A 21824-nucleotide genomic window follows, 5' to 3' on the forward strand; every position below is an offset into this window, starting at 1 on the left:
AAGAGTCACAACAATGCCAAAAACACAATAATGGTTCGAGAGCGACCATCTCAACAATTACCATAGATGAATGGTGTATCACCACACCCTTCTCTTTCTCTACTTTCCAATTAGGCTTATGACTTATTTACATGTGAAGTATTACTCCTCATCCTTTAATCATAAAGAACCAGCCCCCTTAATCATCCACACTTAACATAAAAGTAAAACCCATGGCCTCCGATCACCATCCTACTGGTTCCTTGTTAACGATGTCAAATTCCTTTATAAGCTCATAGTTTAAGTTGGTAGAGAACCAATGCCATATATTAAAATAATAGGAGCTCATATAACCAGCTACAACATATTCTTAGCGACTTAGGAATTTCATCAAACACTTGGTGAGCGACAAACTTTCAAGAACTATAAGAGTCGCGTTCTCTATACCTCGCCTTCCGTTTTAATGTAACCATCTTACTTCCCCAATACAATACCATTGACCCCTCATTTGGTCAAAACAACAACCAACACAACCTTCTACAAACTCCCTTCTCACCAAAACATCAAATACAATGGGTAAAACATGGACTCACGGCTTCATATTACGTCCCGTGAGTCCTACCCGCAAATTATACTTAAAGCATCCTTGGAATACTATTTATGAAGACAGAAGAGGATTCATACCTATATATCAAAGAAAAGCAGCCCCTGCCCTTCTTTATTCTCCAAGAACATTACTTTTTCCTTCAAGAAAACATTTAGCTAAGTATATCTATAGGTCTAAGGAGAGGAAGACACTTGATTCTTGAAGAAACCAACTTACCTTAAGCTTTGGTGGATTGAAGATGAGAAAAACTTGNNATCATCCACACTTAACATAAAAGTAAAACCCATGGCCTCCGATCACCATCCCACTGGTTCCTTGTTAACGATGTCAAATTCCTTTATAAGCTCATAGTTTAAGTTGGTAGAGAACCAATGCCATAAATTAAAATAATAGGAGCTCATATAACTAACTACAACATATTCTTAGCGACTTAGGAATTTCATCAAACACTTGGTGAGCGACAAACTTTCAAGAACTATAAGAGTCGTGTTCTCTATACCTCGCCTTCCGTTTTAATGTAGCCATCTTACTTCCCCAATACAATACCATTGACCCCTCATTTGGTCAAAACAACAACCAACACAACCTTCTACAAACTCCCTTCTCACCAAAACATCAAATACAATGGGTAAAACATGGACTCACGGCTTCCTATCACCGTCCCGTGAGTCCTACCCGCAAATTATACTTAAAGCATCCTTGGAATACTATTTATGAAGACAGTAGAGGATTCATACCTATATATCAAAGAAAAGCAGCCCCTGCCCTTCTTTATTCTCCAAGAACATTGCTTTTTTCCTTCAAGAAAACATTTAGCTAAGTATATCTATAGGTCTATGGAGAGGAAGACACTTGATTCTTGAAGAAACCAACTTACCTTAAGCTTTGGTGGATTGAAGTTGAGAAATACTTGAAGAAATAACTTGAAACCAGTCCTTACACGTTCTTGAGTATATGAGAAAGTATACCCCAAACTTCTAATATAAAAACAACAAGTTTGGCCGACTTTCTCTAAAGTGCCATATGTCCCGCAGTGATTGGGCAGTGCGCGCGTTTGTCGTAGAATAACCATAACTTTTTACTTCGATATCGTTTTAACGAGCGATTTATTTTGCTGGAAACTAGACTCAAATACCTTCAATTGATAGGTTGTAGGCCCTCTAACTCTTTATATATTAAGAGATATGCTCATTCAAAGTCAGATGAGAAATGAGATCATTTGTAGTATTCCTCCACAATGAACCTTTAAACTTTAATCTTTTCTTTAATGATCTCTTTGATCTAAAATTTTTTGTTTAACACTTCAAATGACTAAATATAAGGGTTACATTGTATACTTAACCATTTTCAATGATATACCTCCCCCGATATCACATCTATGCATTGGTGTTTACGAGTCGCAAATGTATTTTAAGTTATGGGATATTACAATATGTCAACACATTCATAACTTATCAGTACAAATCCAAAGAAAAAGTTAAAGACTAAACTTAAACAATCCAAATACATGTTTTTAGTTGTGTCAATTTACATTTTTTGATGTCTTTTTACTTGTTGAATTTTTATTATATCATGTCTCCACATGGATAAATAGAAATAATTGGAGCAATAATATTAACTTTGTAATAAAATCAACCCTTGAAAGTTTTGATTTACCAATTACCGGATAAAAATTTTAAATTTTAATATTTGATATCTACTTTTAACTATCAATTACTAAATTATCAAACTCAAAAATAAGAAATATCGAACCGAATACTAAAGAGCAACTTTCACTTGTAGCAAACATAAAAATCATATTTGTATATTATAGGTATAGTTTGCATAATTGCACCCCATAGCAAATTTTATGTTTGAAGTTTTTGATTTGTATAATTCGCTAGATACATCCAATTTTATACAAATTGTTCAGTTTTGTATAAATTCATTTATACATTGTAATTTGTATAATAAGATATGTATTTGTATAATTATAAGTGTATAGAACGAAAAATTGTATTTGTATATACATTTTGATTTCTCTCGCTTTATACAAACACAAACACATTTTATACATTTGTATACCGAATGGGTAATTGTATACCGAATCAGATGGCAAAAAAATGAAATGTTTACTGCGAATTGCAAATAAAATAAACTATGACTATAACATTTAATTTAAATTAATAATTTTCTATTTCATACAATTTTTCCAATACTAAACGTACTCCCCTATTTATTGATGTTTTATTCTAATTAGCTGAACCATTTGGGCCTGTATGTTACTACTTCAACAGGAAAAAATGGCACAGCATGACATCACATTTTACTAATTGGCAACATATAGCCATCTTTTATTTTCTTGACAAAAAAAGGTTTTTAAAAATTAAATTTTACAATTAATAGCCCATGTGTTGGGAAGTTTTTTTTTAATTAAATTAAATAATTTTAGGAGGTGGCAGCATGATGTCCTTTTTTATTGGGAAGTGGTTTTTTTTTTTGCTTTTTTTTTTTCTCTTCTTTCCCATACACACATGATTCTTTTGAATGATGTTTTTTTTATTGATTATGTAAATATTTATTCAATTCTTCTTCTTCATTACTTTGAATAAAAGATGATTTACTTTCTTGTTTATTAGTTTTACATATTGAATTCTATATAAATATTCGTCCATAGTGTATTTTTTTCTCTTTCGCTTTTAAATTCTTGATGGTTTGTTGATGTCTACCCATCAATTTCTCTAATTGTTAGCCTATGTTTGATCCCCTCTTGTATTGTCGTTCAATTTTTTTTGGGGTTTTAATTTTTGAAATTGAAAGTTATATCTAATTTAGATAAAAATTTACGTAATAGTAATTAATTGTGGGTATCAATTGTCATGTTTAAGAAAGTTATCCTAGGATTATTCATAAAAATGGGGATTCTAATTCTAATTTTGTGGATTCTACATCCATAACTCTAAATTTTAAAGCTATGTAAGTTCTTCTCGTTATCCGATTCGACTTGTGTGTTTGCTATTGAGCATTTTTATATTCCACGTGAAATTCTCATTTACTGAAGAAAGAATTTGGAATGTATACAAATTTTGAGAGAATGAATACACAGATATGTATACATGAATGCAATGCATACATGATGTTCATGATTAAAACAAAATCTACAATGCAGTGTATACATATGATAAGTGAATGAATACATAAAGTGTTTGATTTTTTAATATGTATACACTGGAGGGGATAACATAGCTATAAATGTATACTAATACTAAGTGAATGAATACACCATTCTTTTACCTATATACAATCATCAAGTATACAATTAAATTTTTTTAATCAAGTAACGAACAAAAATATATATGAAAATACATAATTTACGTTTTTAGGCGGTTACGTATTGTATATAATTTTTTATATTTTCGTTATTTTTGTTGTTTAGTGATATAGGTTATACGAGGAAAACAAAAAAAAAACTATTAAAATGTCATTTATTAATTTGGGTCATTTTGTGCTTATTTTTTATTTGTCTATTAAATGTTAATTAATGTTGGACTATTTATTGCTAATTATAACTATCAGTTGTATATATATGTCATTTCCTCCAATATAACTCTCTGCACCAATGTTTTCAAATTAATTCAACTATCTTTTTAGGCTTAAGTCATCTGCGGCCCCTTAAAGTTGTCCGCATAATTCACTTAGACATCTCAATCAGGACTAGTACCTAATGAACACTTTTATTTATTCAAAACTTGTTCCTATTAGACATTTTTCGACAATAAGTAAATAAAATAAAGTGTGTAATACACTTGCTGTGATGTGACAAAATGACTAATTAAAAGATAACATGTGGTGTTGGGCCCAACAATTTTCCAAATTTATTTCAAATAAATTTTTCATCTATTTTTTTTAATAAAAATAAATGAGTAGCCCAACCCTACCCCATCCTCCTTTCTTCTTCATCTTCTTCCTAGCAAGATTTTATTTCTCAAAGGACAAAATCCAATTCTTTGTTAATTGCTTACATAATTATTTTTTATTCCTAATACGTGAGATCGATATATTCAAAGAGACTGATACAAGAATGATGAAGAAAGACTATCAATCGTCTTGAGATCGATAACAAAGAAAAATTGAGAGGACCTAAATTAATTTTATTGAATCAATATGATATTATGTTTGATAATTTTAGTGGGTTTACATTTTAATTTGAATGGTAATATTTGTTCGAATGTGACCGAAATGAACGTCGATCGACTAACTTTTTTCAATCTGATGTTCTTTCTTCTTTTTTTCCTCCAAATTTAATTAGCTGATTCAATTTTTATTTTTTAATAAATGTTGAAAAGAAATAGAATAGAAAAAGAAAAGAAAAAAATGGAGTGCAGTGGTCTTCATGGAGAAGACGACTTACAGGGGGGCTCTTTTTTTTTTATTTAAAGAATTAGTATTAATTTTAAATATATATTTGTTAAAGTTAAATTATTTAAATGCCAAGTGGCACTCAAAGAAGAAAAGGTATTAAGTTTTTTTGGAAACAATAAAAATAAAAGATTATTTAAGTTTTTTCATGCGCTCAGCGGAAGTGTAAAAGACTTTTTTTGCCACATCAACATTTTGTGTATAATAGGTATACTTCTTGAACAATTCAGGTGTTCAATAGGTAATAGTTATAGTTGAGGTGTTTAAGTGAAATATACAGACAATTTTAAGGGGCTGCAGATGACTTAAGCCATCTTTTTAAGTATATAAATGATGTTCTAAAAACAGTTGTTATTTTATTTTATTTATTTATTTATTTTTAAAAAAACTATGGCATTTGGGATCCGATATTATGCACCCCTGCTTTTTAATAGAATAGAGAAATTAACATAAATAGTCGTCAATTAATTGATGTATATTTTATGTATATTAATATAATATATTTATTATACAAAAATAGTGTATACTTTATAAATATATTGCTGGCAGATGTAATTATTTTTTGTTGATTGATAGGGATGTGCGAAAATCGAACCGATCGATAAATCGAATTGAAACAATGTTATTGGTTTATTATTATTGTTATTGGGTTAATGATTTTCTAATGGTTTTATTAAAAAAAATTATTGAGTTATTGGTTCGATTTTGGTTTTTGAAAATGGGTTATTGGATAAATCAATAACTCATTAAAACTGTAGTAATTTACTACTTTATCCATACATTAATATTAAATATTAATCTCAATACCTTACTATTTATTGTCTTTGGTTCTTTGCCCTTTAGCCTTCAATTTATACTTCAATAAGATGTCTTTGATGTGATAACTTTTAGGTTTTGGGAAACGATATTTAATAGACTTTAGCATATTTGTATTTCTTACATTAATAAGATTTGAGCTTAATTCCGCATTATGATTTGTATTTCGTAAGTTCAACAATAAATATAAGTTGGGGTTGAATTCGTTGGTTTGCCCACCTAGGAGGTTAAGTGTGGGTGACATTCATGACGCGTTTTGGGTTGTGACACTTTGAATTTACAACTTCACATTATAAAACGCCAAAATTTAAACTTTAGTTTGATTATTAGTTTAGCATAATTAACAATCGAAAACTAATAAACTGAACCAATAATACATAAAATCAAACCAATTCGATCGATGCAGACCGCCACTTGATTAAAAATATATTTATATTTAGTTTCTCTTGATAAAATGGGTTTTCCACTAAATTCCCTCTTTGTTGTTGTTTTTTTTACTTCCTAAAAATAGCATATATAATTACATTAAGGACATAAAATATGTCCAAAAGACTGGTATCCTCTTTTCTTTTTCAGATTTCATGTGCAGTCAAACAAATTAATGGAGACTATTTATTTGTTCCTGAATATTGTCGGAAAATTTTAAAATCAGATTTCGTTTTAAAAGATCTAGCGGCTAATTAATTAAAAATTAGGTAAGCACCGTACATATATATGTGATTTTAATTCTTATATATTTATGGGGCAACAACAAGTAGGGATAGGCATGATAATATTTTTATAATTTATTTGTTTATACTTTTTGATGAATTTAATCGAACACTTAGTTTGTAGGATAATTGAATATTGTTTCACTAGTCAGAAAATGTAATCACATGTATATAAATACGAACTACATCATATAAAGTCACAATCTAAAATCGTACTTGTTACTTTCGTTCGTTCCATCACTTTTTTGGAAAAAAAATCTTCAAAGAATCTTCACACAAACTTTATGGAATTAGAGAAGGAAGAGGGAGAAGAAGCAGAAGAAGTGTCTGTTCTATTTGGAATTGTAGGGAATGAAAATATTTTATTACTTTTTATTTATTTCTCTTGTGAGAACCTTTTTTATAATTCTGAATGGACACAACTATTTGAGGGACACAACCATTCAAATAGTTGTGTCTCTTCCTTGATATATATATATATATATATATATATATATAGTATCATTGACTAATGAGTAATTTTTTAATAAGAAACCTTAATGATACAAAAAAAAAAAAAATATATATATATATATATACTTTTATAGTATCATAGACTAATGAGTAATTTCTGAACAAAAAACCTTAATGATATCAATACAGTATATATATATATATATATATATTGATTTAGTATGAGTTACGCAGAATTAGTTGGGGGGTATATAATGTAATTACTTAGTGTGGATGAATATAAAAGAGTATATGTTTATAATTATTTTGCTTTTATGAGGTATAGTATTAGTTTCCCCTCCTGTTTATAGGCAAGAACAAGTAACAACAGTATGTGGGCCGGGCTTAGTGGGCCTCTCATGATAAAAAGCATGGGCCACAAGTACTGTAGGGGTCATTGGGCTCACAGTTCGGTCAAACATATTTAAAGCTCAGTTGTAACATGGGCAGATAAGCCGGCTGTGTGTCTATCTCTGGAAATAATTGTGTAGTACTCCCTCCGTCCCTATTTACTTGTTCATATTTCCTCTTTTAGATATCCCTATTTACTTGTCCATTTTGACAAATCAAGAAATGACAAAAAAAAATTCCTATTATACCCTCATTTAAACTTCCCCCAACATTGATTAGTTATCTTGAATAAATTTATTTTGGAATCATAATTAATAAGGGCAAAATTGTAACTTCACTATGCTAATCATTGTTGCCTTAATATGTGTGTCATTTCTAAAGTGGACAACTAAATAGAGACAGAGGGAGTATTAATTAAGAGTGGATATGGTACGATAAAAGTAGTTACTCCTAGCAAAAAGGATAAGTGCTTCTAGGAGAGGGGAGGGGTGGGGTATATGGTATAGTAGATATCGAATTGAATTTTTTATATTATGGTTTCAATATTAGGTATCTCATAAATTTTGATATTAAGTTCAATATTTGATATTGGAATATCGAATATAGTATCAAAATATAACTTACATGTATAATTCATATATATCATTATAATACTAATAAATACTATATAGACTAGTATTAGTACAAAATTAACTGTACTTTAGACGTTAATACTTTGTCGTTCCATTCTATATTTGCAACATGTATAAGGTGTTTTGTTTTACCCTTAATAGGAGTACCCATCTTTTTTGCTCTCTTGGTGACTCAAACTCACAACCTTCGGATTGAAAGTGATCAGGGGTGCCTTTCCATCCAAGCAAATCCCCTTTTGCCATGTATAAGGTGTTGGGTATTATATAATTTATCGTACCCTAAATTATCAAAATCAAACTTAAAAATATCATAAACTAAATTTATAATTTAATATGATATTGATATAATATTTTTAAAAAATTAAAATTATCGGATCAAAATTTTTAATACCCCGGTGATTAGAAGCCAGTCCTCTGCATTTGTCACAAAACGTGACAACTCATATCTCATAATTGAAGTACTAATTGTCGCATATTATCTGCTAAGAAAGTCATGATCGAGTAAGTTTTGATGGAACTTTTCATCTGAAAGAATTTCTTATCTTACATTTGCCATATTCTCATTGTCCAATTATTTATATTTTTCTCAACTTGTATTTGTGTTCATAATTGTTAATTTAGTACTTTCTTCATTCAGTTTTATTGATTTATTATATTAAAAAGAGATAGAAGGTGGTGACACAAGATACGACATAGCTCAGATAATCGAGGTCATGACACTAGACAGAAGAGTGTAGATGACTCGCATTAGGATAGAAGGATAGTAGGTAGTATAGTGTTATTTTGCTTAAGGTGCCTGACGTTTGCGATACACTAGCTAGTGTACTCTAGTAGTTTTTTTTTACTTGTATCATTATTGTTTATGGTGTTTCATTATCACATGATTTTACTATACTTTTGTATTGTTCCTTGTTATTTGCTATATATTCTCTACATTATCTTCTTTTTTTATACCGAAATTTGTTGCACTTGAGCCGAGAGTCCTTCGAAAATAGCTTCTCCATCTCTATAAAATAACGATAAGGCCTGCGTACATTTCATCCTCTCATACCTCACTTATGAGATTTCAATTTTATTGTCATATTGTTGTTGTTGTTATTATTATTATATTACAAATAGATGTTTATAGTGCTTCTATGAAATAATTAATTAAACTCTTTTTATATATAAAAAAAATGATTGGTAATACATTCTCAATGTCTATTGAATTAAATTCTAAAAAAAAAAACATTTTATCCATTTAGTTTTATTTAACCAAATATTTTTAAACTATATTTTTACTTTTACATGTCACTTTTAACATATCAAAAAAAGATAATTATTTTTTCATGTAGTACACTATTATAGTAATTAAAATCCTCATAACTATTTTGTAATGAATGTGTAAAATTTAAAATGAACAGGTAAATGTAAACGGAGAAAGAAAGAAGAAAACGTGTTCTAAAAATGAAAGTGTATAAATAGGATTTAAGAACAGAAAAAACAAACTGCAAGAAATTATTAATAGGTCTTGGAAATATTTAAAATCATTTTCATAGAAGGTGCATGTAACATATGCACAATTTCATAACAAAATCATCTCTTTCAATATTTTTTTTAACCAAAAAAGTGTTTAAAAATTTAGTACTTACAAAGCAAAGTAATGAACAAAGAGTATCAACAAGAGTTGTGGTGGAGAGATAAGTACTTCTTCATCCTTAACCAAGAGGTCTCGGGTTTGAGCCCCCTTGAGTACATAGTTGCCTTTGTTAGGGAGTGCTTTACCCCAATGTGAAATTTTTCGGTGCAAATCCAAATTTAATCGGGCTTCAATATGAATACCGGACACCAGATGAAAAATAAAAAAGATTGAACAAGGAGTAAAAAAAACCATCTAGAGAATCACAGAAATAAGTAGCTAGTCCCAAAAATTGGAGTAGTTCTTTTTCCAACATTTTGTAGAAGTGGAATTATTAAAAAGATTTGGTATAGTGGAAAGGAAAATGGAAGAAAAGATTATGAGACGGAGAATCAAATCTTCACCTATAAAGTGAAAGTTTATAGTAAAACGGTACAAATTACGAAGAGAAGTGTAATTTTCTTGAAAAAAAATAAGAAAAACAAATCTAGAAATTTACAAAAAATTTTACAATAAGAAGAGTTAATAAAGTCTAATTAAATTTACTCCAATAATATGTATCACTTGTTAAGGCATGAAGAGCTTGTTGCCACACTTGCACCTCCAAGCTTGAGGGTAGTACTCTAAAGTAAAAGTAAAACCGGGGTGAACCGAGACTCGAACCGGTTTACATGGCGAACAACGTCCGCACTTGAATCTACACGTTGGGGGCGATGAACCCGGTCCACTGAGTTTCTGCTGCCCATTAAGGAATACTGGTTCTGCTTCACAAAAAACTAAATACAGTTAGTAACTTAATTAATCAGAATCCAATAGATTAAGAAATAAAGCAAAAATGGAACTCACTAGTTGGGTTAATTAAGGGTAAAGCTGAAATAATTAGTAGTAGAGAAGAAATCAGCAAAAGAAATGTGAAAATCGGAAAAGGTCTATGGCGGTGGCGTGATACGCTCATCGCCCAAATTAATCGAAGCTCCAATGCAGCAAAATAATAAGGAAAGTTAACATGGAGAACAAGTATGAGAATTGCAGGGCAGAGGTCTCCAGGTTGTTGTAAGCTCTACTATTTAAAGTGTTGCGTCGTCTATGTGGGTCTCGGTCCAAGTCAAAACCCCAACACTCCGCCCCCATATGTGTTTGATGGGAACGTATTAGTTATATATGAATTAGTTATATAAAAATTATATTTCGTTAAATGTTTAATTTATTTTATTAAAATTGAATATATAAAATATTATTTAAATTAATTATATATTTTCATTTACTGTTACAAAGATTGTTTGGTACAAAGTGTAACAATAATGTTGAATATGTTGATATTAGTAATGCTACTATTAATTATATTTATATTAGTTACATTGAGATTTTTCTTATGCAATATTGTTTAATGTATTAAAAAAATATTTATTTTTAAAAATATCCTCCACAAATATAATAAAAGGTAAGTGATTTTTATAATTTTATGTGTAATCATGCTAATACATATATCTAAACTCACTGCATTATTACTGTCATAAATTTTCATGTATTAGTAAAAAATACTTTAATACCAAATAGACTGTATTTCAAATATATCATTAGATATACAATAGGTTTGGAAAACTATACCAAATAAAATATTAATAGTACACGAAACTAATATATGTATTATATTCTCTATGCACCCTGTCAAAAGATCATGAAGATAATTTCTTTTTTTATTTTGATAGGGACAGACCACAGACATCAATTGTAGTTATTAAAAACCCAAATTAATAAAAGGTGCAGTCACTCAGTCTGGCTATTCCAATTTCACACACAATAATGTGTATAGACTATAGTCTATAGTCTATACAAGATCATTTCTGAAATGATGTTGAATCTTTTTAATATAAGGAATTAGTAGTAACTTTTAGAAAAGCAAAAAGAGAAAGTAAAGGAAATGACTTGAAGTGATGTTCGATTCGTTTATATCTTTATGTAGTCACGGCAGGTTACTTATTTTTATTATATAGGAGGGAAATAATAGTGTCATTTAAAGTTGGTGAGTTTTGACTTCTACACTACCATTTTGAGGGGGTAAAAAAATAAGGGAAAACTATATAAAATAGTAAATTATTAATTTAAATTAAATAATATAGTCATAGTTTTTTTTATTTGTAATTGGCAGCAAACATTTCATGTTTTTTTTCATCTCATTTGAATACCGAAATATACAAATGCAGGACACATTTGTATATCAAAATATACAAATGCAGGACCCATTTGTATACCGAAATATACAAATGCAGGACCCATTTGAATACCAAAATATACAAATAGACCGAAATATACAAATGCAAAACTCATTTTGTATATCGAAATATACAAATGCAGGATCCATTTGTATACCAAAATATACAAATAGATTCAAATACATATTTTTTATGTATATGTATATCAAAATATACATATTAATAGTCATAGCAAACATAAAGTTTGCTATGGAGCGCAATTATACAAACTATAGCTATAACATACAAATATGATTTTTATATTTGCTAAACCTAAAATTTACTCAAATAATAATACTAGTAAAATATGAAGAAATTTTGTGGTTATCGTATCTAGAGGCGGAGGCGCTGAGTTATGATTTTGAATTTATAGATTTTGGATGTTATAATTAAAAAGTTATTAGGTTATTATTAAATTATTTATATGTATTAAGGGAATTTTTTTAAACACAAGTACGGTTTAAAACCAAGCTACTAAGTTATTCAAATTCTTGATTCGATAGGGTCAAACAACTTTCTTTGTCCTCGTATAGTGACTTGCATCCCCATATAATGAGAAGTAGGGGTGGACATAAATATCGGAAAATCGAAAAATCAAATCGAATCGAACTAATTCGGTTTTTTGGTTCGATGTCGGTGTTATTTTTTTGAAAGTTCGGTTCTTCGGTTCAGTGTTTGGTGTAAGGGTCTCAAAATTTTAGTGCACCGAAGAACCAAACTTTTATAAAAAAATAAAATAAAATATTTTTTTATATATAGAATATATTAGTATTCTCTTAACTAAAAATTTAAAATTCAACTAACAATTAAATCATTCATGAACAAATCAATGTAACAACAAATATACAATTCAATAGTTAACTTCAAATATTAATTTTCAAGAGAAACTCAAACATATTTCTACTAATGTAGATTATGTAAAGGAACCGTTTTTGTACTTATTTTTCTCGAGAAATAGTTGGAGGCACAATATTCTTGATAAAGATAAATATAGTCTTTTAGTTAGCACAATAAGTGTTCCACGGTGACACGCATCATTCCTTAACATAGTTAAATTTCTAAGTATCTTATACTTATCCTTATTTTATTTTTCATTCACACCGAAAAACCGATTTAAAAACACCGAATTAAACCGAACCGAACCAAATTAGTTTGGTTTAATATACGGTGCACACTTTTCTAAAATCGAAAACCGAAGAACCAAACCAAAATTTGATAAAATCGAACCGGAGAACCGAACACCCACTTCTAATGAGAAGACAATTCTAGAAATGAAGTCTATTGCTACGCAGACCATCAAATACGAGATCGGGTGGATTCTTTGTCAAAGATTTGATAGAATGACCTACCTAACTGTGGAAGTAAAAAATACTTGCTCTGCTCCTGATTGGATAAAAAATACTTAATAGTGAAGGGCTTACTTTCCTATATGTATTTGGACCAAGATACCATGTCTTACTTTGTGTGAGATTGTAATAAATAAGTGAAATCATTGGAGGGGTCTTTGCAAGTTAGCTCTGCGTTTTGCATTTTCACATAGAGCTGTAACCTATTTTCAATAGTGGCCATTCTATGATTTCTTCATGTCTTTTAATTTGGTCTCCTTCAATTTTAGTTGTGCACAAGTAGACATTTAAATTTGTAAAGGTTGAACAAATAAACACATACACGGCTATGGGTTTGGATACATGCTACTGCTTTTAGCGAAGGATTCAGTACAACGAAACATCATTGTTATCTCGAGACATTGCAAGAAGCATAGAGAAGCTAACCTAAACTTACCAATTGTAACCACAACCAAAGTTCTAAATCATATCCCATAACTTAGACAAGAAAATCAGTATCTTGGAGCTCAACAGGCAGTGTAACATGCCCATCTCTAATAGCTATCAAGTCACTCGAATTTCCTTCCAAATAAGCTTCCAAAAATGCAACCAAAACCCCTCCAACAAATCTCCTCATGGGTTCTCTAGATTTCCCTTTCTTGCACAAACAATAAGTAGCCTTGCCTCGAATCCCTTTCGTTTCATCATCTAACATATCATTATGTCCATAATCCTTTGCCACAAAGTAACAAGCTGGCTTGCAACATTCATTGTAGAAATCGCGATGATTCACCCCTTTAGGAGCACAAGCTGGGAACAGAGGATTCTTTTTAACTTCTCCCAAACCCGAGCCAATTACCATCACAGGCATATCAAGATTATTGAAGGAACGTGGAACATAGGTGAGAACTGATGGTGGAGTTTGCTTTCCTTTGTCCATTCCATCAACAGGATCAACACCGATCAACGCTGAAAATTTCAGGTCAGTAGAAATATTAGCAAGTCTACCCAGAGCTAGCGAAAATGCAACTTTTCCTCCACGGCTGTGTCCTGCTAGTCCAAGTTTCTTCAAGTTTGGCTCAACTTCAGGTGGAAGGTAATGCTGCAATCCTTCAGCTAACCAATTTGTGATTTCAGCTGTCGATTTGATATCCTCAGTTGCATCTGCTCCTTCCACTAAATATAACTAGTACAAACCAAATGAAATGTCACACGAGAATCACAACAATATAATGACACTATCATCACATGTTAGTTACCATTTTTACTAATACCGATAGTAGAGATTACTGTTAATTAACTTATAACAATATTGTCTATGCTTAAAATCAATGAAAACAAATAAAATTGTTCACTAGCAAAGTAGTACATAGACTAGCAGTCGTTAGAACCAACTAATTTCCCAATCCAAAAGCTGTTAATGTAAGTACTAATTAGACTCTCCTTGACAATTAGAGCTACATATTGTTACAAGGAATAAAGCACAAGTAACTGCTAGACAATGACCAAAATTTCAGAGACACACATTAGCTAAACTAAGGTCATATTACCCCAAACATCTTCTTTCTTTCTTTTTTGTAATTTTGCACACTTTTTGGCTTATGTGGCACACTCCTTGACTCCACATAATTGAGGCACGTGAGAGATGTTTGGATGCGAGATAAGTCAAAAAGGTATACAAAATTATCAATTTCTTGGAGCACACTAAACTAGAAAAGCGAAAATAAGAGAGAGGAAGGAACCTGAGGAGCAACAACAATGAAGCCATGAGAAGAGAGATGTTGAATAAGCTGAGAATAGAAAGAATTGTAAAGAAGATAGCCATGAAGAAATATCAATACTGGGAAGTTTCCTGCTTCTGATGGGGTCCCAATTAACAGAGCTTTTGGAGGAGAATTGTGTTTGGTACATCTCTGTGGCTCAATTTTCAACAACTTAGTCTTATAATTTCCAATATCAAAAACAGTAGAACAAGTAACAGAGGAAGTGCTAGTTATCACCATTTTTTTTTTGTTCTTTTTTTACTCTGTACTCTGTTGTTTTAACATATAGATTTTTTCCTACTTTTGCTTTAAGATAGAGGTCAGTTTTGTGGTCCTCATAGACCCACCTTACTGTGTGTTTAATTTTAGTGTTTGATTGATGACTTGGGGACTTGGGCAATGGGAAAGCAAGAAATTAACTAGAATCTGCTTAGATATTTTTGGCATTTTTTGTCCTTGTGAAATGTCACCATTTTTTGGTGTCGGATACCCAAATTGAATCTTGGCTATTTTGGATTGTCTGAATTTCTTATCGTAAATAGATATTACTTCTTTTTAAAAGAAAAATATAAAATCTTAATATTTGACTAGTTCTTTTCTTATAGGAAAAAGTTTAGGACTCTATAAATAGAAACTTGTTCCTTCTAACTTAACGAGCATTTACAATGTAGTCTTATGGGCTTTGAGAGTTTTGATTAGAGAGAGAATTTGTGGAACACAAGTAATACGTTATCGCTTGTGTGAATCTCCTTGTATTTCGAGCTAATTGGTTGAGGTTTATTTCTCTATATATTTGTACTCTCGTATTTATATTGTGGATTGCTCATCTCTTTTGTGGATGTAGGTCGGTTGACTAAACAACGTTAAATCTTTGTGTCTTATGGTATATATTTCTCGTTTGTCTTATTACTCATGGTTTTTTGAGGTTTGTTTTGCTAGCTTCTGCATAACACTTAATTATTTAGTCCTAACAGGAAGTGCTTCCCATCAAGATTTTTTTTTCATATGTAAGGTTTGAACACGAAACCTCTAATTAACAGAGAATCAACTTCATCCATTACATCACATTTTTTGGTGATTTTTTCTTGAACCTTATGCATTAGAATGAGTAATTATTAACTCATGACGAAATCCATGTCTTCCAATGTTATACTTCCTTCGTTCACTATTAATTGTCATGTTGCGTGTTTTAAAAGTCAATTTGACTAATTTTTGAAGTTAAATTAGATTACATTAATTTAATATTTTAAATTAAAAAAATAGATATTCAAAAAAACAATATGAAAAGTACTATAAATTGACATTTTTCGCATATCAATATGATAAAAAAAAAAATACACCGTAAAATATTAGTCAAAGTTCTTATAGTTTAACTCTAAAGAGAAAACTATGACAATTAAAAATAGACGGAGGGAGTATATATTCGGGAAGAGGGCAAGTATTAAAAATGAGTCACTTTTATCCTCCGTTATATTTTTAGCTCAAAATATTTGTTATTACATTATTTGGTTCAAATATGTTTTAGCAAAATACCTCAAAAATACCTTTATTACAAATGGATGTTGCAAAACAAGTAAATATTATCCAATTTGCCCTTGAACTATTTGTTAAAATCATACACGAAAATTACACTACAAATTTATTGGTTTAAAATTTATTCATTAGGAAAATACAAAAAAAAATGAGCGGTCTAATTAAATCGATTCAGTTAATACACAATCATGTCTTGATTAAACCNAGCTTTGGACTCTTTGTTCTCTACACTGCGGTAAATGTTCGGAACTGAGAAGGAGATACCCTGTATATTACGCTTCAACCAAGCTTTGTAAGTTTCATCATACCCCGCATTAAATCGATCTATGGCAATAGTGTCCTTGTTCATTCGCACTGCTCTTTTCCATTCTCTCAGCATCTCTAAAGCCTCAGGCACTCTATCATCCCCGATGTCGAACACATAGATACGGTAATATGCTTCTGGAGGTGTAGTCTGTCTTTTTCCAAACTGTCTCAAGACCCGAATGGGTGCATATGGGCGAATACCTCGAATACCTGGCAGAGGAAGCACAAGTTGTCTGTCGCCCCGTACTATGGCATCTTTCGAGATGAAACAGTCGAACATCCATTGGATGTTTTCTTCTCTCAACTCAGAGAAAATTTGAGCCCATCTTTCTCTAGTTCTTCTTTTTTCCAAGTCTGCCCAGAACAACATGTCATTCAAACTCTTAAGAGCATTATGTTCATCGAGGGTATGGAGTTCTTGAGTTTCGTGTCTCTTCACCAAGTGACTCATTATCCACCATTGAAGAAGAAGATTACAACCCTGAAAGTAACGATGTCCTTCCTTACACCTACTCAGAGCACGGTATATGTCGGAAAGGATGACAGGTGCGATAGGATAATACTTCACTTGCCCTTGGTTCATATGTCCGTGGAATAGAGTGTGTGCAAGCATTATCACCCGGGTGTTGATACTAAGGCTCGGGCCGTGTGGAAAAACCATGGTGCCTAATAGTGCAATGGTAAACGCCAAAGGTCTGATCCCGTCCCATTCTCTGAAAGTGACCCTGAACTCTTGGTTGTGATTCACATAAAAGCTCGCATCCCCGAATCTAACATAGAGATCCATGAAAGAAACGCTAGAACCCTCAGCCCAGTAGGCACAATCCTTTCTTAATCCGAGCCAGTTTACAATATCCTCGAGGGTAGGCTTGTTAGGAATTAGGATGTTTTCCCATTTTCTCACTCTTCCTTCAAGCCTTGTACCAACTGTGTCTATTCCGTCCCGAATTTCCTCAATTGTCGAGGTGATTTCCATGGTTCCAAATCGGAACACCATTTTCTCGTTGTCCCAATAGCCTGTGAGGACTTCAATCAGTTCAGGCCACCCAATCATATTGATAAGTTCTGTTAGGGCTCCTATATATTTGTTGAGGACCCTTTTGTGGACCACAGTGAGGTCGTTGTACCACATCTTGAGTAGAACCGGGGCTTCCACTACCATGTCGAATTTGGGGAATCGATCCATACCTACAAAACAAAGCACGGTTAAGATTCCCTCCCCCTAAATAAGCAACAATCAGGTTTCTACACATACATCTTTCAAATGTCAAACAATATGATATGTCGTCAGGTCGTAGACCTTGGACATGATTTTGGCGGTTTCACTAATGGACTTAATACGCCTTGGGTATTAAGCCGACTTAGGCAAATGCTTAGATTTGGATTTGGTTTCGCTCTACTCTAGGTTGACTAGAATTGGTTGAGAAATGACGGTTACCCGAGTCGGACAAACAACGGGGTGAAGTATAATAAACGACGTTGGATGACCACAAGCCAACTATTCGTTTATCACTTCCAAATGATTTATCTTGTGCTTTTTCTGAAGGACAGCCGTGGTAAGCCACGTAACCGCCTTTCCCTAATGCAATCTATTTGTCGTTTGGCAGAATCGGGTGCCATGAATGCCACAAGTAATATAAGATACAATAATTTAAACAAGCAAACAATTAAACACATAGCCAAATAATTAATCTTAAGGTTAGAACCATTCAAAGCCCCAGCGGAAGTCGCCATTCTGTTTTATTAGGAAAATATTATTTTGAACTGGTTTAGAGTCGCCACTTAATTTTAAAGCAAAATTAAGAAAACCGTTGTTTTCAAAAGACTAAAACAGAAATCTAGTGAAAACTTTAAAAAGGGTTCGAGGTTCTTATTAACAGTCTAGGAAGGTTTTAAAAGCACCTAGAATGTCCACTAATGTGGTTATCCGACAATTAATTATTTGGCTAAAATAATTTTAACTTAACTCACCTTGCAAAATTGAACTATTTTGTAGTCGAAACTATTTTAAAGGGGAAAAAGAAAAATGTTGAAATACTATCATCTAAGTGAGGTATTTTCCTTGCAAAAATTCTTTAAGTCCTTTTAAAGGTGATTGATTTGGTAAAGTTGTTAAAAACGAAATAAGCGTCTTTGGGGGATTTGAAATTTTTAACCTTAAGATTAATAACGGATATTAGCAAATAAACAAACACAAAAAGATAAGGAGGGAAAGAGACTTGGAGGCCCAAGTTTGGTTTATGTTCGCCTGGGCCAGCACTTGGGCCTATTTTCGTTTTTGGGCCTTCGGCCCAATTCTTGCATGTTCTTTGCACCTGTCCTAGACTAACGAGGAAAATATAATAATAAAGTTTTNAAGGAAGTAATTTCTTTCTTATACTATGTCATTTGCCTAATTTTTACTTCTTTTTTTAGCCTATAAATTGGGTGTCTTCTTATATTCTTCTTCTCACTAGCGGCATATACAATTTTTTTTTTTAAACAACTAAGCAGTGTCAATATTTAAAAAAAATAAATAAATAACAAATTACAACTTTTTGATAAATAAGCACTTTATTAAATCTGAAATTTGAGTCATATTGTACCGACCATTCACCATAATTCGGTTCGGTTTGATTAGAAGTTGGCATATGATGAGGCACCGATAGCTATTTTGGATAGTCAAATCCGTGAATCAAAGTATATTTGGGGACAAATCACTGAACTTTCCAAAATAATATAAATATATATTTATATTTTGCTTTTATTATTTATTAACTCTTTGCTTCTTGTAATATATATAAGTTGAAGAAATAAAACGAACAATGACTAATGCAGTTTTTGATTGAGCCTTTTGTACACTTACTTACCTATCATGAAATTTGGTTTGACTAGGGCCTATTTGGAAAGCCACCCTAGTATACATATCTTCAGTTTCAACGTAAATTTTAAATTTGATTCACTATTATTTTAATTTTAAAACATGTCTAAATATATATTTAATTTTCAAATACTTTTTTTTTATAACTTCAATCAAATTTTGTTCAAATACCCAAAGTCATCTAATACACCGCAGTCAAGGAATAACTATAACTTGTGTCACAGCAAACAAAGGCAAAAAGTAGTTAATTATAACAAGATGGTTTCCAACAAGATCATAATTATACTATGTATAGTTATTAATTATAATTGTATTTAAAACTTCAAATATTGTGGTATAAGGAAATTGTGTGATAAGTGCTTATGTTCCTAGATGTTTTGATGATTTCCTCACAAGTGCAGGGACACTAATTAAGGGGGAACACCAGTTATTGAATGAATGTTTGTTCACTCACATGAGGAGTTATGCAAATTGTTTGTCATCATCAAAAAGGGGAAAATTGATAAGTTCTTATGTTTCTTGATGTTTTGATGATCTCCTCACAAGTGCAGGGACCTGGTCCTCTGCAGAGTATGAATACTCGTCCAGTGATCAAAGTGTTGTACAGCTGGAAAGCTGTATGCGTCAGAAAGTTGGTGAAGCTGCAGAGTACTCCACCAATCAGAAGCGACGAGGTTGCTTGTTCATTGGATAAATAATTTTTCATGTCTAAATATATCCAAGGAAAAACAACAAACTAATTCATTCATTCAAAAGGAGAGAGCCAGCACGTATTCTCAAGAACTAGAGAAGTTTGCAAGGGACCTGGTCCCTGCAAGACTGCGATGTGAAAGGACGACAAGACAACTGTCAGAAAAGTTGTCACTTCTGATGTGGTAGGTGCACGCCCTTCTAGAGAGGCAGGCTCTCAGTCAATGGGCGGTCCCAAGGAGTTTGTGTTCATTTTGATATAATCTCTCAACACAAAATAAAAACTCAAGATTTTGGCAAACAAAAACTCACAAGCTTAAAAGGAAAAAAACCATCTTCAAGGTACAGTAATACTCACACTCAACAAAAGGATTTGATAAAGTGCTGAAGCATCTTTGTTGAGTTTGAGTTTTGTGTCTATCATTCATAGGTTTTTGCATCTTGAAAATTCTCAAATATACAAGCAAAGACTATCTTGGTGAAGTATTCTCAAACAAGCACAACAAGCGTCAGAGTGTGTCTTAGGAGTTTTACTTATGTGCTTATATTGTAAATCTGTTCCTAATCTATAAAAGATTCAGATTCTTGTGTTCGACGTAAAAGTCTAAGTCAGTTGAGGCTAACTGATTTAGTGGGCAGCATTGTTTGCTGCTTAGTCAAATTCTAAGTCATATAGGAGCTAGTTGATTTAGTGGGCGGTGTGGTATCCACTTAGCAAAGTCTAAGTTATCTAGGGGTGATAGCTTAGTGGGCAGTGTTGTATCTGCTTTGGCTCATCTAAGTAATAGGAGGTATTGCTTAGAATTGGGATTAGTAGGCTAATCTCAGTTTGTAAACTGGCTTTTACTTTTGCTTGAGAAGATTAGTGAAAGCAGTTTGAAAAGTCCTGGCAGGCCAGGTCGTGGTTTTACTCCCTTGAGCAAGGAGGTTTCTACGTAAAGTTGGTTGTGCAATCTTTAACTTCAACATTTACTTTACTGCTTGTTTTGCAACTGTGCCAAGGACCTGGTCCCATTGATAGACGTGGACGCATACATTCCAACATTGTGAATTTGAGACGTGTAACAAAAGCGTTCTCAAATTTGGTAAGATACCTGAAATTGCTATAGGGGAATGTTGCGCGCATTTAGGCAACAATAATCCTATATAAGGAGAGAGTACATTTTGAATTAGTTCTCAAACAACAAATTCAAACACCTAACAAAAAACAAAATGAAAATAGATTTCTTTTAGATTTTGCTGCAATCATAATGTAGTAATTACTAGTGATTTCATCATTTAGTTAAAAAAATTTAGATGTAATAGTCGGCAAGAAAAATGTGTTGCATCATCAATTAGTCTGAGGATTAAAGCAATTTAATAACACTTTTTATTTGGATGATGGTCGTTCTTTTTAGCTACTATATATGTTTAGTTATGATATTATTATGAATTCAAGTTTTTCATTAAAATTAATACTTTACATGGTGTAAGATTTTGAATAATCATTATC

The 21824-nt window shown here is 31.7% G+C and overlaps 2 protein-coding genes across 3 annotated transcripts; both read right to left on the minus strand.

Moving 5' to 3' along the window:
* Positions 1-9919: 9919 nt before the first annotated feature.
* Positions 9920-10663, minus strand: LOC125874468 (EPIDERMAL PATTERNING FACTOR-like protein 4). Its single transcript, XM_049555364.1, has 2 exons — positions 10450-10663; positions 9920-10379 (listed from the first exon to the last, which is right to left on the minus strand). Exons 1-2 carry the CDS (start codon positions 10556-10558, stop codon positions 10171-10173), a joined length of 318 nt encoding a protein of 105 aa, XP_049411321.1. The 5' UTR covers positions 10559-10663; the 3' UTR covers positions 9920-10170.
* A 2796-nt stretch (positions 10664-13459) lies between these two features.
* LOC125874432 (chlorophyllase-2-like) lies at positions 13460-15224 on the minus strand. Of its 2 annotated transcripts, none has more exons than XM_049555324.1 (2): positions 14923-15224; positions 13460-14356 (listed from the first exon to the last, which is right to left on the minus strand). In XM_049555324.1, exons 1-2 carry the CDS (start codon positions 15089-15091, stop codon positions 13680-13682), a joined length of 846 nt encoding a protein of 281 aa, XP_049411281.1. In that variant the 5' UTR covers positions 15092-15224; the 3' UTR covers positions 13460-13679. The 2 variants fall into 2 exon arrangements, with proteins under 2 accessions (XP_049411281.1, XP_049411280.1); XM_049555323.1 differs by having other exon boundaries at positions 13460-14366; positions 14923-15223.
* Positions 15225-21824: the final 6600 nt, after the last annotated feature.

Source organism: Solanum stenotomum, chromosome 8 (genome assembly GCF_019186545.1).
Source record: "Solanum stenotomum isolate F172 chromosome 8, ASM1918654v1, whole genome shotgun sequence".
Lineage (NCBI taxonomy): Eukaryota > Viridiplantae > Streptophyta > Magnoliopsida > Solanales > Solanaceae > Solanum > Solanum stenotomum.